Genomic DNA, 14,837 nt, shown 5'->3' with positions numbered 1-14,837 from the left:
TCACCGAAGAGGAGACAAACTTACTCAGTGGGTTGTATTGTATTTTTTTGTTCTCTTTTTTATTTTTGACGCGCCTCTTTGCAAAATTTTTCGTTTTCTTAATGTCTACAGGATCCAATTTTACCTCGATAATTGATTTTTCTTTCTTTCCAAGCTTAATTCAAGCACTTTGTTACGACTAACTTCGATATTATTTTGCAGGTAATCGCTGCCTGGAAGCATTTCCAGGTTGATTTAAGTTTTGTGTTCAATCGCTTGTGTTATCTTTCCGTTTTACCGCGCCGTGCGAAAACGAAATAAGTCATTCAGCTCATTTTTACGCGTAGCGGATTGAAAGCAAAAAGTGTAAGGTGAATTATTTTTTTTTTAAGAGAGGAGTGTTCAAAACGGAAATTAAAATTGTCAGCCAGAGAAAGTAAAATTAAAAAAAAACCTTTTGGAATTGGAAAATAATTCTAACAGCAAACAGAATAAAGTGAAAAAAAGAAACGGAATTTTAAGTTCGTACTCCTTCGCCATTTAAATCGGTTATCACTAAGATAGACGGATTCAAAGCCTCCTCCTCCAACGTTCGCGTAAACCTTTAGTACGAACGCGGAGTAGAGGTATTGGTAACGAGTCTAAAGTTCAACTGCGCATTCCTTTCTTTCATTTTACGATTTTTTTTTTCAGCAGGGAGATGTGTCAGCGTGAGGACGAACCAATTAAGTTACAAAAAGAAATCAAGCGTAAATACAAAATAAAAATATATATGCATTTTATTTGAATTTATCTACAAATTATATTTCTTTTTACTTAAGGCACTGCCGCACGAACTTTGACGTCGTTTAGTGTATTCCGGCCCAGAAAATCTCATATGGAAATTTTGCAAAACGATCTCACGTTCCTCAATGGGAGCTTATGTCCTTAAATCTAATTCTACACTGGTATGAAGCTGCTATTAGCATCCAGGTAGGTTTTTGAGATCTTCCTACCATTAAAGACGGCAGAAAAAATCGCATGCCTTGAAAATATCACCTCTTTTAAAAGATAAATCTCAACTCAGAAGCAAAGAAATTGCTTTCAGTCTCAAATGTAAAACAAAAACATTCAAGCTGATTTGTTTTTGTTTCTGTGTTATCTGGAATACCATCTGTGGTTCCGCAGCCTGTTTTTCCCTTGTGTCTCGCCTGAAAATGAAGATGAAGAAGGAAACTGTTTTAACTGTCTAAAAATGATATTATAACAACCAAAGCGGAACTACATGCGCGTATCATGGTAAACTCCGAGCGAATGAGCTCTACAAAGATGTAATTCTACCTGTTGTGGGCGAAACAGGGCATGTTCACTTGAAAATTAAAGCCTACCTCCATTAGCGTTTCCAATAGTTCCTGTGGAAGGATTCCATATCCATTTCACCTGTCGAAATGTGAGTAAGATCAGATTGAGCCAGAAAGTCGGTCATTTCCACTTTCTCCCCCGCCCCTTTCATCTTCCCACCACGACGTGTTCCAATTCTGTAAGTCATACATGGAGTCCCTGATGAGGTGTACTAAAAGGATTACCTCTTGGCTTTGGACAACGAGCAGTCCCTCCTTTTCGGCGTCGCGCAAGTCGAAAAAATAGCAAAAAAAAAAAGAGGTGAAGTTTGCGCAAGATTTGCCAAGATTTGACTCGCGCGCCGCCTTCGCCAAAAAGGAGGTACGGTTCGTATTCTATCTTGGCACCGGATACGCATTGGGTTGGATTTGCAAAAAGAATTAGAATCGACTGGAAGACGACACGAGCATCAAGATTTGTGCCACGTTCAAATCCCTCCTGGCGCCTACTGCTAATAAAAAAAAAAAAAAAGCTGGCAACTTACTCCATCCGGACAGTTATAAGAGTTGACCATGTTTGGCTGGGGGTTGTTGTGACGAGAATATGGAATTACAAACGCAGTAGGGAAGGGTTTTCTCTGTTGAAAGTGTCGTTGGTATGTCGTGGAGCCAAATCTGTAGTTGATTGGAGCGTAGTTGGCAGAAGAAACCCTGAAAAAAGAAATAACTCTATTCAATTTAATAGCAGCTATTGGAGAGCAAATTTTTTATGTAAATGTAAACTTTTTAAATATTCCTCTTGTCATAAAGAATAATCAAACGAGTGAGCCTACAAGTTCAAAATAATTTGAGGTACGCTTCGGTCGTCCCAAAATAAATGAAGCATATTTTTCGGACAACGGAGCGCTGCCATGTTTTCAACTATTGATTCAGTCTCCGAAAGAGAGAGATCAGGGAAAGAGATTGAAATACGAAATTATTCAGTGCACAGGCATACTCGGAGAAAAAGAACTCCGAGTGCTCCCCCTACGAGTCGAACCGACAACCTTCCGATTAGTACTTCGGGAAAGAGAGTGGGCTTAACTTTTCTTTTAGCAGGAAATGGTTCTAGTTCAAGCAGTTCGAGGTAGAATCACCGCGCCTTATAAAATTATTTGTGAATAGTACAGCACAACAAAGGCTAAACAAATTATATTTCGACGAACTTCAGTGTTACTTTAGCTATGAGACGATCGATTGCAAAGGCTTCAAGAAAAGGTTTTACTCTCCCATATCATAAAAGACTAATCTATAAGATATCTGAGTAACTAAGCCATCAAACCGGGGTGGTTTTCAGGTTAACCATAAAGCTGTTCAATCGCTGAAATGACCTTAATGTTTCGCATCACTCTCACGTTTGCAATGTGTTACGACGAAAGCATGACCATTTGTTCCATGTCAAGTAGAAATATTTGAAAACACTTTGCTTTAGTGTTATTTTCTTTAACACAATACCTTTAATTTAGCTTGTAAACTACCCTTTGGAAGTTGCTACAGCCAAAATATGGCAAGCGTTCGTCCGCGTTACTATGACAACCACTTAGAGTAGCTCAGGCACTGTAGTTAAATACTCGAGTATTTTTACCTGTTTGGCATAGGAGGCGGCCAATATCTGCCTTTAAAATCACTGTTGTATTTTGTGTCGTACATGTGAGTGAAGGAATATGGCTTAAAAGCGGGCTGGTACAGGGCAGAAAGTGATGTCAGCCTCACACCCGGCCGCTGACTTTCTGCCGAAGGTGTCTCCTCGACGTCAGCTGCAAAGTGAAAAGAGTAAACAAATGATCATTGACTTCTTTGCAATGACTACACCACCAAATCAAACGAATAAACATTGAATCGAGTATAAAGGTGTACGGAAATCAACTTTATACTTACTCGTTATAGGTCGTGTCTGACTATGGCGAGAAGAGTAAGATGTGCCTTTAGGTCGGAGATTTGTTGTCGTCTCTGGACGTGCAGACTGCCGTGAGGTTGGATGGTTTTCCGATGTGTCTTTCATGTTGAAAGCTCTTTCTTTACAAATTAATTCATTTCACTCTTGGTTTTAAGAGAGATCTATATCCTTTGTTGATAAACACTTTAAAGTCGCTAAAAACGACGCCACAGCTGCCGTTGCATGCGCTTGAAATCGAAGGGGCAAAATTAACGCAGTATATGAAGGTATTCAGCGGACACGCAACTAGGACTGATTGCCCTGTGTAAGTGTCACGGAAAATTAAGGACATTTCTCGAGCGTACCTGATTCATAAAATGACACAGAACGTTTCCCTGCGCAAAATATAAATATCAGTCAGCTTCCGTGCGGAATGACTGTTGAAAAAGGAATATAAAAATTCTATTCTCTTGATCCGTCCAATCATTGCACAAAAGAAATAAATAGATAACGAGCACGAGAGCATTTTGGCAACTATCGTATAAGAAAACAACATGTCCTCGCAAAATTTCACCGAAATCGCATGGTAGCATTCTCATGATCAGTTCAGGATAAAGCAGGCTGACATGCGGTTTCACAATAAACATAAGTCATCCACACTCATTCCATATGGAGGCTGACTGAAATTTACATCTTGCGCGGAAAACACTTTAAATGTCATTTCATATATCATATATGCTCATGCTAAAATGTCCTATAATTTTTCCGTACACTTACACACCATTTTGGCTCTAGGTGACTGTCCGTTGAATACCCCTATACTACGCCCGAGGTTAGATTTTTCCCGTCCCAGTGCGTACGCTGATGGCTATAGAATGCGTGACTGATGGTTTTTTGTGGCTACTGCCATCTAGGAGGCGAAGCCACATGTGTTATCGAAGTGAGTGACTGATGCTAACAATACAATGCCGAACTTCACCCGATTTTGACCCGATGTCATTTATGGTTTATTCCGGAGTATGTTCGTGGTTCGAAATTCGCACCAAAGATTATTGGGCGCAGCATACACTTAACAAAAAGAAGAATGCCTTCGAAATAAATTTTTTTGTGCTTGAACAACCCAAAGTATTAGTTTTCATTTATTGCGTGACACTACAGAAGACAATAAATATCACTTCAGGATGGTGCGTGATTAAAGACAAAACATTTCCTTGCAGAAATATCTTAATGGACGTGATCGGTGCATATGGAAACTTAAAGAATAATTTTTTTCATGTTAGAGAGAGCATTTTAACGTTTGAATCAGCTGATAGACATCTCAAAATAATTTTGACGTGTTATTGAAAACAAAACTTTTCTTTGCGGAATATCTGAATAGGTGTGATCTGCACATCGTGGAAGCTTTGAGCAAATTTTATCATCTGAGGACACAGCATTTTACCTTTTGAATCAGCGACTAATGCCCAAAAGAGCCGCTAAGCGAGCAAGGTTAACAGGGTGACCCTTTTCGATGGCAGATGAAATGGTTGAGTGGTAGAGGGCGCAATATCCTTAAACACGACATTATGGAATATCCTAAAACGCTGAATGCGTTGTTGTATGAAACAAAAGTCTCACAAAAATTAAAATGTAATGACATTAGAAAATGATTTATGATTAACAGGCAAAATTAAACCAAGCATAGTTTAATCATTATTCGTAAGTGGAGCCTGGAGGAAAGAGGGTATTTTTTCATTTTGGACACTGGTGGCCGATTTTGGATTTTAGACGTTACTGGTCGTTTCTTCGTTTGGGACACTAGTGGCCGATTTTAGAATATGGACACTGGTGGCCGACTTTGGATTTTGGACACTAATGGCCGATTTAAGATTTCGGACACAATTGGCCGATTTTGGATTTCGGACACTGGTGTCCGATTTTGGATTTCGGACACTGGTGGCCTCTTTATCATTTTGAATGGTAGTGGCCAATTTTGTGTTTTGGCCTTGGCAGATTTTGGATCTTGGACGTTAGTGGCCGTTTCTTTTTTTGGAAGCCTGTGGCATGGCCCCTTTTGGATTTTGGACCTTGTGGCCGTTTCTTCAGTTTTGACACTAGTAGCCTTATTTAAATTTTGCACACTAGAGGCCGATTTTGGATTCCGGACACCAGTGACCAATTTTGTACACTAGTGGCCAACTTTGGATTTTTAACAACAGTGGCCGATTTTGGATTTTGGACACTAAATGGCCGATTTTAAATTTTGGACACTAGTGGCCGATTTTAAATTTGGATACAAGTGGCCGATTTTGGATTTAGGACACTAGTGAACGACTTTGGATTTTGGACATTTATGGCCCATTTTGGATTTTGACGCTAACGACCGATTTAAAATTTTGGACACTAGTTTTATTTAGAGTTTTAAACTACTCCAATTCAAAATGCCTTGCCAAGGAAAATCTAAAAGTTCTACGTGCTAAAGGCTCCAAAAATATCAATTTGTCATTACCTAGGAACTGCGCCTGCAAACTTAGCTGTCAGTGGAGAAAAAAAATTGATAGAGGACGAACTGGTCACTAATTAACACAAATATACACACTACTTCGAAGAACTGCAGGAAGTTAACCCACAAACAATCCGAGTTGTTTCAAGCAAAATACTGATATTAATGGGTCACAAATGCTCGTCATTTTGCAGACCATCAGTGACGGTAAATGGGAAAAAATACCGAGTGGTTAAAGAACTTGGAGAAGGAGGTAACTTAACTAGAGCATTCACTCTGCCATCTGTTAAGCTTACGCATTTGGTACCAGGCCAGAGTTTGCAATATTGTAACTTCCTTCGGCAACTTTTCTAATCTCTGTTTGTGAACCGAGAATTTGAAAGTCGATGTGATCGCCTCCAAGAAGGAAATTGTCCCTAACTGTCGTATTGTTTTGTGAAGCTGAATTACACTGTATGTGACGATCAATTTACCGGCAGAGTTAGGAATTTCTGACAGAGAAATTGTCCCTAACTGTCGTATTGTTTTGTGAAGCTGAATTACACTGTATGTGACGATCAATTTACCGGCAGAGTTACGAATTTCTGACAGAGATCGATCCTCTGAACGCTCACTGGCTAATGAGGCCCAAGTTATGTTTCTGTTAAATTTTAATCAAGGAAGGTATTCATTAGATCCATAGGTAGGAAGTAAAAGATCATCGAAAAAAATACCTTAACTTTGAACGAAGGACTGGAGTAAAATTATCCTGAGATCTGAGTGAAACATTTTTCCTAGAAACAGCCAGATGACTAAATATAAATCAGCCGACTAAAAAGTAAACAAAAATGTGCTAACAAAAACGAAAGAAACAAAAACAAAATGAAGCACAACAAAACAATTAATAATAACGGGGGTTTCAATAACGCAGTTTACCGTGGGTCTACTGCTGCCTACGAGAACTCTTACCAATGTCTAGTTTACGAATTGGCTCTTGGGTTTTGCCCTTACAGCCCTTTTTCCATGCATAGCTGCCCATTACACCTTCTCAGCCACCTATGGAAAAATTTATTGAGACCTCTGAGTAATTAATTGAAAAAGATAATAATAATAATAATGATAAGAGTGATGGTCACAATAATAATCATAATGATGGCGATGATGTATTTGTTTTTATTGGTATGACCTTATTTCTACCTTAAATTCTAGTTTTGTCAATCTTTTTTCAAATTGGTATCCAAAGAGTGAAAAGATTGCTGGAGTTATTGTGATTGCCTGCTAATTTTACTCCTGACAATAAAACAATTATTGTTTTGAATTGAAAACATTTAAAAAAATGATTCTCCCCATCAATGCATGATAAGAAAAAGTGATGAAATGATCATAACACATCCATGTATTACAATCAGTCATTGCAATTTGTTATCATGATTCGTCAGTGTCCTTAGAATTGTACAATATTCTCTCAGACTCCATCTTTGGCTAGTCACAATATTGTGGCACTTACCCTTGACAACCCAAATATTTTTCTCAACCATTAGAGAACTGTTGAGAGTAAACATGGCTTTAAGGTTTAGTATTCTTATTTCTAACCAACTATGTAGCATTTAATTTCAATTAATTTTCCATTTTTTAAATCTATTATTATTAGCAGTACTATTATCTTGATGGTAAATTTATAAATACAGCTCTAAACTGGACCTTCCAATGTTTTATTTCCAGCCTTCTCCTATGTTAATTTAGTTCATCGTGGAAATGAATGGTTTGCTCTGGTAAGTTTGAATTTGATTTAGTACTGTCATTGCATGTGGTGAAAATTATCTTTCAGATACACAGATCTGTGCTTTTTTGAGACTGAAGAGGTAGAAATATAGCAGATCCCTGTGATATTTCTGCTCCCAGTTTTTCTCTGGCTTGGTTTCAAGGACACCATGCTCTCCCAAACATATTTCAATAACTTGCTAAGAGAGGGATCCTTGTGGTCTCCTTTATTAATTTATATATTTTCAATCTTTTGATCATTTCCATTCTTTCCCTTTAGAAAAGAATCCGTCTTGATCTTCCTGAGCAAGAAGAGGTGAATACAATTTTCTTTAAAAATAACTTGAAATACTCTTCAGACAGTAAGACAAATTATCTCATTTTACATTTAGACATTTTTTAACAAGCTGTAATGGAAAGTTCTTTGCTAGACAAAGTCACAGGTGTATCACCAGCTTAAGAGGTTTTATAGGTGGCAGTAGGCCACTGTTAATAGGCTTTTATAGAAACCCTTGATGCATATATTCTGAATTATATAATGTGGAACAAGACCACAACAATACAGGAAAATTATATGTATGTAAAATGATTGTACTTACCCCAACTCAGACTCTATAGACTTCTTCAAGTGTCTTTGGATATGACTGACAAATCACATGCTTTTACTCATAACAAGGCATGTAAAGAAAATGGCTAATAAACATTTTTGTTTAGTTCTGGGATTTTATTTGTTCTGATCACAACAGGCATTTGAACGTGAGGTAGATGCTCATAGAGCTGTTTCTCACCCAAGTGTCCTCGACTTGCATGATGTGGATGTGGTATCTAAAGGAACATATAAAGAGGCACGCATGCTTGTGACTTACTACAAGGTATTTTCATTCCATCTGCTACATTTATTCAAATCTCAGTTTTATTAATTACAAGTAACTGCCAGTAAATATAGCTTTAAACAATTAAAAACAAAAGGGTCTTATTACATAATTCTTCTCACACTATTCAATGTCTCCTAGAATGGAACAGTGCAAGACTTGATTGAACGCACACAGCTTGCAGGAGGTCACATCCCTGAGTTAAATATTCTTCATATGTTCAAGTCACTCTGTGAAGCTATACTTGCTTTTCATAGCTTAGACCCACCTCTGGCACACAGAGATATCAAGGTAGGAAGAGTCTGTATTATAGATCATGGTTTACACACCAGACTGAGTTACATACAGCTGCTGTTTATCTCAGATTCTGCGACATGAAAGGCTTGAAAGTATTGCTAGTTCTCTTGGATAGATGCTAGGAGTTTATCCCCAGCGTTTTTTCATGTTTCTTTGACAGTTGACTGGTGTTGTACATTTGATTTAATATTCCCTGTTGAGATAGAAAAAGCAGAAGTTAATTATCTTTCCAGCAACACAGCAAAATGACCCTTTCTAGGGCTGGAACGCAGCCTTTTTTTATTCAGTGGAGTCAAGTTCACAGATCATTAATCCATTGTGTTCCCCTATACCTGGGACCAGAATATTGTTGTAAACTCACCACAATCAAATGATGGTTTTTATGTGTAAATCATGAAGATGCATCATTTGTAGGCAATGATGGTGCCTTAGAAGATTTTTGACTCTGCTAACTAACTGGTAACATCCCCTTTTTTCAGCCTCATAATTTGTTAATTGGTCCTGACATGACTGTGGTACTGATGGATCTTGGAAGTGTCTCCAGAGCAAGATGTGTCATTACTTCAAGGTAAGGAATAGGTGATGGATTTTAATTTGAACAAAAGAGTAGCGTATCATTATTGTCCAGGTGAGGCTAGGATCAGAAAAGTCTGATGTTAGAGGCAGTAAGGGATGTTTTGACAACCTGGGTGGAGATCACTTTCAGAGTCAAATAAATTAATTTGTTTTTTAACACAATGATGTCAGCTGAGGTTGTTGATGGTTTGGCCACAGTCAGATACAAAAGTCCTCTTTAGGAACAGCCTCTCTCTTTCAGCTTCACTAAACCATTGACAGTTGTATTTTGCCTACTGATATAAAATATCTTGTGTTTTGGAGGGTGGAGAAGAGACCAGGTGGAAGGAGTTAAGATAATTTTTGAGTGTGAATTAGGTTAATGTGTTGGGGGTTTTTGTTTGTTTGTTTGTTTTTTGACAAGGGATTTTCTGTATTTGATAAGCACACTGGCTGCAGTTAGTGTAGTGAATCATGCTTTCATAGCTGCCTCACTGCAATGCAGTTTGAATGATAAACAAGAAGCATCCGACGCATTTCAGTACAGAAATGGCTGGTTGAAAAAAAAACCTGGCTTGTGAGGTGGATGCTATAAAACCTAGCTGATGTTACTTTTTAAATCCTTTTTCAATTCTATTTTTTTGTTCAAAGTATTTAAAATAATTTATTATGCCATGTTTTATCTTACAGAAGGGAAGCCTTGGCCCTTCAAGAGAGGTGTGCACAGGAATGTACCGCTGCATACAGGTGGGAAATAAGTGTTCAGTTTTGTACAGCATGAAGACACTGTCTACTAATATTATAAAATTTAAATGCTGGGGAGGCCTTAATCCTTTAACTCCCAGAAGTAACCTCTCCTTACAATATTCATTCACTATCCAGCAAGCAGGTAATGAGAATACTCAAATGTAGAAATTTGTTATCTTGATCTAACACCAAACTCTCGTAACTTATTTACAAAGAAATGTGTAGCAGCTGAAGGGGAGAATTAACAATGCACCTATGCATTCATCTTGATGTCTGATTTCCTGTGGGGGGGGGGGTTGCAAGAGTCTCTAAAGATAAAATTTTGTCAAACTGCAGTATAGCATTAGATACGAACAGTTTTATTTTAGTGTACTTTGTTTTTGTATCTATCTAGAGTAGGAAAGTAGGATTCCCCTCCCTTATTGAAGGTCTGATGTCAGTAAGTAATGTTATCTGTACTGACTTGCAGGGCTCCAGAACTGTTTGAAGTTCCTTCAGACTGTGAAATTGATGAGAGAAGTGACGTTTGGTCTTTGGGTTGTACTCTGTTTGCCATGGCTTATGGTGAGATTTTTCTTTAAATTGATTGAAATTGCAGCAGAAACTGAAATTACAAAGGGTATATGGCAATTTTTTTTGTCTGACTGGAGGCGGTAGAACTGGGTTTTTATATGTCAGTAGTAATCATTGATTTTGTATGTTTAACTTGTTGGTTACTCAGAGCATGGTAATCACAGCATAAGAACAGCAATGTCACAATGAAGATGATATAACAGAATAACAGTGCCATTTGTTCAATGGTGAATACTTTAAATATTTTTAATAGAGAAGTGTCAAAATCACAGAGAAATAGAATGTCATTAAATATGGCAAACATAAGAATAGACATCAGCTAGCCTACTCACTTATTCCCAGTACTTAAGGTACAGGATGTGATGACACCCTAAAAGTTTATCAGAACACATGGTCTACAGTAAAAACCTGTAATACTATATAAGTACCTAGAATTGTGGAGTTCAGGCTGAACAGGTTCTTATGTTTTGGGGTATTTTTTCCAATAACAGGCTGATTAGGTTCTTAGTAGGTTCTTATTTGCAAAAGTTACTATTAATAGTGATAGGATTCGGGGAACTACAAAAGTACTAATATGCTATAGTTGTAAAGCATTTACAAAAATGTCAAGCCTTGTTGTCGAAACAAGTCCTGTATCATGTATCAAAAAACTGTTTTGACTTTTAAATGTACTGTACAGTATTTGTGACTGTATTTGTAACTACAGCAAAGTTTTATGGAAGGAATAATATTTTATTGGTAAAACTAAAAAGCAGTACACTACAAAAATTTTCACAATTGAAATCCAGAATTTGAACATCAAATCTGGAGTGTTTTTTTTTTTTATATAAAAACCTATTTTTCTTTGTCAGGCTGAATAGGTTCTTATATATTTGGGTATTAAAATGCAAAATTTCAGCCTGTAGGTTTTTAAATAACTAGGTTCTTATATGTGGGTTTTTACTGTATCTCAAAAATGTTTAATGTCTCTGGTCCTGTACCAGGGAATTACTCACAGGTAGTCTTTGATTCCCTACGCAACAGATGAGGATCTCCATAAAATTATGTTCAGCATTTTTCATGGTTTTTGTTTTAAATCAGGTCAAAGCCCTTGTGATGGCTCAGCACTCTCTGCAAATAGTGGTAATATTCAAATTCCAAGTAACAGGTAAGTTTCTTGTCGAGTTTTCTATAACAAGCTTATGCTCTTGTGTGCTTCATAGTTGCCAACATTTAGACAATCAATCTGTAAACTTCACATTGCCATGTTTTTTTCCTTATTCCCGCCATACTTAATTTTAATCTGGAAGATTTCATGGGGCTCCATCCTTTTCAGACATGGGAGCTAGTAGTTCACCAGACATTTTGGCTTAAAATGTAAACTGCTGGATTTCTCTTTGAAATGAGGGGACTGAAACTTTAATGGTAGCTTCTTTGCAAAGGAACTGAGAGAGGACAGGAAAGTTTCCTATCCAACTTTTTCTTTTACGAGAGGGATTTTGTAATGAGGTGCATAGCTAAAAGTACATATAAAGAGTTTTAAGCCCTTGTTAGGGTGCCACAGAGTCAAACAAGGAACTCATACGAATCTGATGCGATTAAATGTGAACTTCAGCCGCGGGAAGATGTTGAGGGTGGCGGAATTTTTCTCGACCAATCGCTGAGCATAGTAAAGCAAAACCGATGGGATCCCATTTTACTTTTGTCTCAAAGTTTGAAATTCCTGTAGACCTGATGCTAGTTTGGCTCTTAAGAAACCTGAGCACTCCACTTCATGTGCTCTTCAAGAAGTTTGTAGAAATTGACTTATCTCATGTTTGTTTTTCAGTGTTTATTCAATGGAGCTAAATGGTCTGATAACAAGTATGCTTAAAGTGGATCCTCAAGAGAGACCTACGCTTCAATTGATTTTACGCAGACTAGAAAACCTAGCTCCCGCCTCATCAGTCTTTAGCTTTGAAGGCGGAAGAAGTGTTTCCATACAAATGTAAAATTGACTTTACCTTTTTTTAATCTGACATATAACTATTTGATCAAATTACTTAGAGAATCGTATCACTAAAACCCAAGTTATAGGAAGACATTTCGATTTATTGTCTTAAAATCAAAACCAAAGTTATCACAACAGAGAACAGAGCAAAACAAATTATCATACGGAGTCAATAAGAGAAAACAAGCGAACTGCTTGAGGCGCGGGAAAATGTGAATGACAAGGTCGTAATTAGTATAGGTTTTGAATCTGATTGGTTGAAAGTATAGGCGTGCGTTTTCATGGCCAATCACAAGTCGAAGTGAAGCAAAACCAAAGCAGTCCTGGATTACTTTTGACACTCAAATAAGTGCGTTAAAACCCACCGTTAGCACGTACTCAGAACCCGAAATTTCGAATTTCGTAACTTTAGAGTAGGCTGTTATTGCCATTTCGAACTCGTTTTGAAATATTTAGCCAGCAATATGAAGATATCTTGAGTTTTTTTCTGGGGGGAGGAGGGGAAGGAGTGAAGACAATTGGCGATTATTGTTGTAAAATAGGAATTAGCAAACACTCATAGAGGCAAGTATCAACTGGAGAGGTGAATAACTATGTTGAAGATGGAGAAGGATTACACAGATCGAAAATAATTCAAGATTAATAATATAAGAGCCCCTACATTTTCAAGATATGCAAATCGTTATTCCCCTCGCAGCCACCGTCTGTCACGCAGAGAGGAAGCGTTGCGTGACAAGGCCACTAAGGATACTATAGATAAACTCCTTTTCACTACACATGAGATTTTTAACCTATTCACTCCAAGGTCCTATTAGTAATTCTCCTTTAATGTCTCCCACAAAATTCTTATGTTGGTCGTTTGGAGAATTCTCTATCGGATCAACACAGTTATTCTCATCACTTGCTTGCTAGATATTGTATTCATAATGTTAGGAGAAATTCTGTCTTGTTCACTCGTGGGAGTTGAAGGGTTAAGACCTTGTACTTAAAGATTAACTGATATCCAAAAGCTTTGAATGTGTGGAGCCCTCAATTACATCAACTGCAGTAATTCTGGACAGACTTCTCGCGCTGTTGTTGGGTCTAAGATACAAACCTGTTGTTACATTAAGGCGGATCCGAGTAGTCATAACATGCTTCTGGCATTAATCAGTCTTTCTAACTATTTTTCACTCTATCACTATCACCCTTTTTAGCCCAATTTCAGCTGTTTTTTTTATCCATAGTTCTTCTGTTCGTTTCGGCCTATTCTTACAGCAAGGTCAACGTTCATCTCCGCCACTAAATGCCGCTTGTACGAGGCAATATTTTCCAAGAACATTCGGCCTCTAGAGGCGTCATGCCAACTGAATTAAATATTGCACGTTACAAGAACACAGTTTGCGCCATTGCATGGGTACAGCTCGGACTATTTGTTTTGTATCTTCCTATCATACTGGATTCTTTTTCACAAATCCAAGTTTTCATGACGTCAATTTACTTAAACTCATCTCTGAACCCCTTTCTTTACTGCTGGAAAATCGGGGAGGCAAAACAAGCTATAAAGGACACAATTAGACAGTTAAACTGCCGTTGTGGGCCAAACTAAACCCAGGTGTTGTACAAAACAGTGCAAAACTCCGTGGGATGGACAACTGGACTCATGACTTGTTAGTGTACAAGTTTTATATTCAGGCCATTGAATCGCCACGAGAAAGAATCTCTCTATCAAGGTGACGGTTGTTATTCCACTAGTCTACGAAGAGTGGCTCACAGTTGGGCGACAACATCCTCCCAATTGATCATGTTGATGTTAAAGGAATATTTTCTGTCACTTCAGAGTGGTAGTAAACCACAGCCTCAAAGTTCAACTCAGCCATTTCTTGCGGAAGCATTAATAACTTGCCTTAATCATTTCAAGATGTTACTAGGATTGTAGGAGAGAATTAGAGAGATTCTGTGGAAAACTAGAATAGGAACAAATTTAACAAAACTGATAAATATAACGAATGTTTTTACGGTATTTGAAAGTGAAATTGCAAAATATTTACTCACGACATATTTACACAACAAAGGAACCGATCAAATTGCAAAATATTTCATCCCTCAGCTGGTAGAAACAGGATCTTTTGAAATGATTGCACTATAGCCACTTATTTCGTGCATAAAAAATATGACTGTCCGTATCACCCGAAAGAGAATATTCATCATCATCAGAGCAGGCCGAAACCAAACTATTCTAGGCTTTAGGGGGAATTCAAGATCAGTTTTATGGTCGTATGTAACTGTGCTTAGCTGATAACGTCACCCACCTGCGCCTTACAAATCGACCTACTCACGACATATTTACACAACAAAGGAACCGGTCAACACGGTTAAACATTTTGAAGTCTCACAACTAATAAGACCA

General features: G+C 37.7%; 2 protein-coding genes across 2 annotated transcripts; one reads left to right on the top strand and one right to left on the bottom strand.

Annotated features, from left to right (window-relative positions):
* Positions 1-733: 733 nt before the first annotated feature.
* On the bottom strand, positions 734-3,581 carry LOC113673279 (uncharacterized). The gene is made up of 5 exons (XM_027189664.2): positions 3,216-3,581; positions 2,923-3,094; positions 1,844-2,009; positions 1,347-1,398; positions 734-1,169 (listed from the first exon to the last, which is right to left on the bottom strand). The coding sequence occupies exons 1-5, from the start codon at positions 3,337-3,339 to the stop codon at positions 1,117-1,119; spliced, it is 567 nt and encodes a 188-aa protein (XP_027045465.2). The 5' UTR covers positions 3,340-3,581; the 3' UTR covers positions 734-1,116.
* A 2,159-nt stretch (positions 3,582-5,740) lies between these two features.
* LOC113673278 (serine/threonine-protein kinase 16) lies at positions 5,741-13,506 on the top strand. The gene is made up of 10 exons (XM_027189663.2): positions 5,741-5,948; positions 7,397-7,446; positions 7,716-7,751; positions 8,182-8,307; positions 8,449-8,598; positions 9,084-9,172; positions 9,850-9,906; positions 10,376-10,470; positions 11,560-11,626; positions 12,287-13,506. The coding sequence occupies exons 1-10, from the start codon at positions 5,861-5,863 to the stop codon at positions 12,447-12,449; spliced, it is 921 nt and encodes a 306-aa protein (XP_027045464.2). The 5' UTR covers positions 5,741-5,860; the 3' UTR covers positions 12,450-13,506.
* Positions 13,507-14,837: the final 1,331 nt, after the last annotated feature.

The sequence above is a fragment of the Pocillopora damicornis genome, chromosome 13, assembly GCF_964200805.1.
Source record: "Pocillopora damicornis chromosome 13, jaPocDami1.2, whole genome shotgun sequence".
Classification (NCBI taxonomy): Eukaryota; Metazoa; Cnidaria; class Anthozoa; order Scleractinia; family Pocilloporidae; genus Pocillopora; species Pocillopora damicornis.
This window is presented reverse-complemented; position numbering and strand designations above follow the sequence as displayed.

What these genes read in the sequence shown, in the direction of transcription:
- LOC113673278 (XM_027189663.2), top strand. Translation starts at nt 5,861, where the DNA reads ATGGGTCACAAATGCTCGTCATTTTGCAGACCATCAGTGACGGTAAAT. An exon ending in GAAATGAATGGTTTGCTCTG is followed by an intron (nt 7,447 to 7,715) that starts GTAAGTTTGAAT and finishes CTTTCCCTTTAG; the next exon opens with AAAAGAATCCGTCTTGATCT. An exon ending in ATCTTCCTGAGCAAGAAGAG is followed by an intron (nt 7,752 to 8,181) that starts GTGAATACAATT and finishes TGATCACAACAG; the next exon opens with GCATTTGAACGTGAGGTAGA.
- LOC113673279 (XM_027189664.2), bottom strand. Translation starts at nt 3,339, where the DNA reads ATGAAAGACACATCGGAAAACCATCCAACCTCACGGCAGTCTGCACGT. An exon ending in CCGCCTCCTATGCCAAACAG is followed by an intron (nt 2,010 to 2,922) that starts GTAAAAATACTC and finishes TTCTTTTTTCAG; the next exon opens with GGTTTCTTCTGCCAACTACG. An exon ending in TATTGGAAACGCTAATGGAG is followed by an intron (nt 1,170 to 1,346) that starts GTAGGCTTTAAT and finishes CTTCATTTTCAG; the next exon opens with GCGAGACACAAGGGAAAAAC.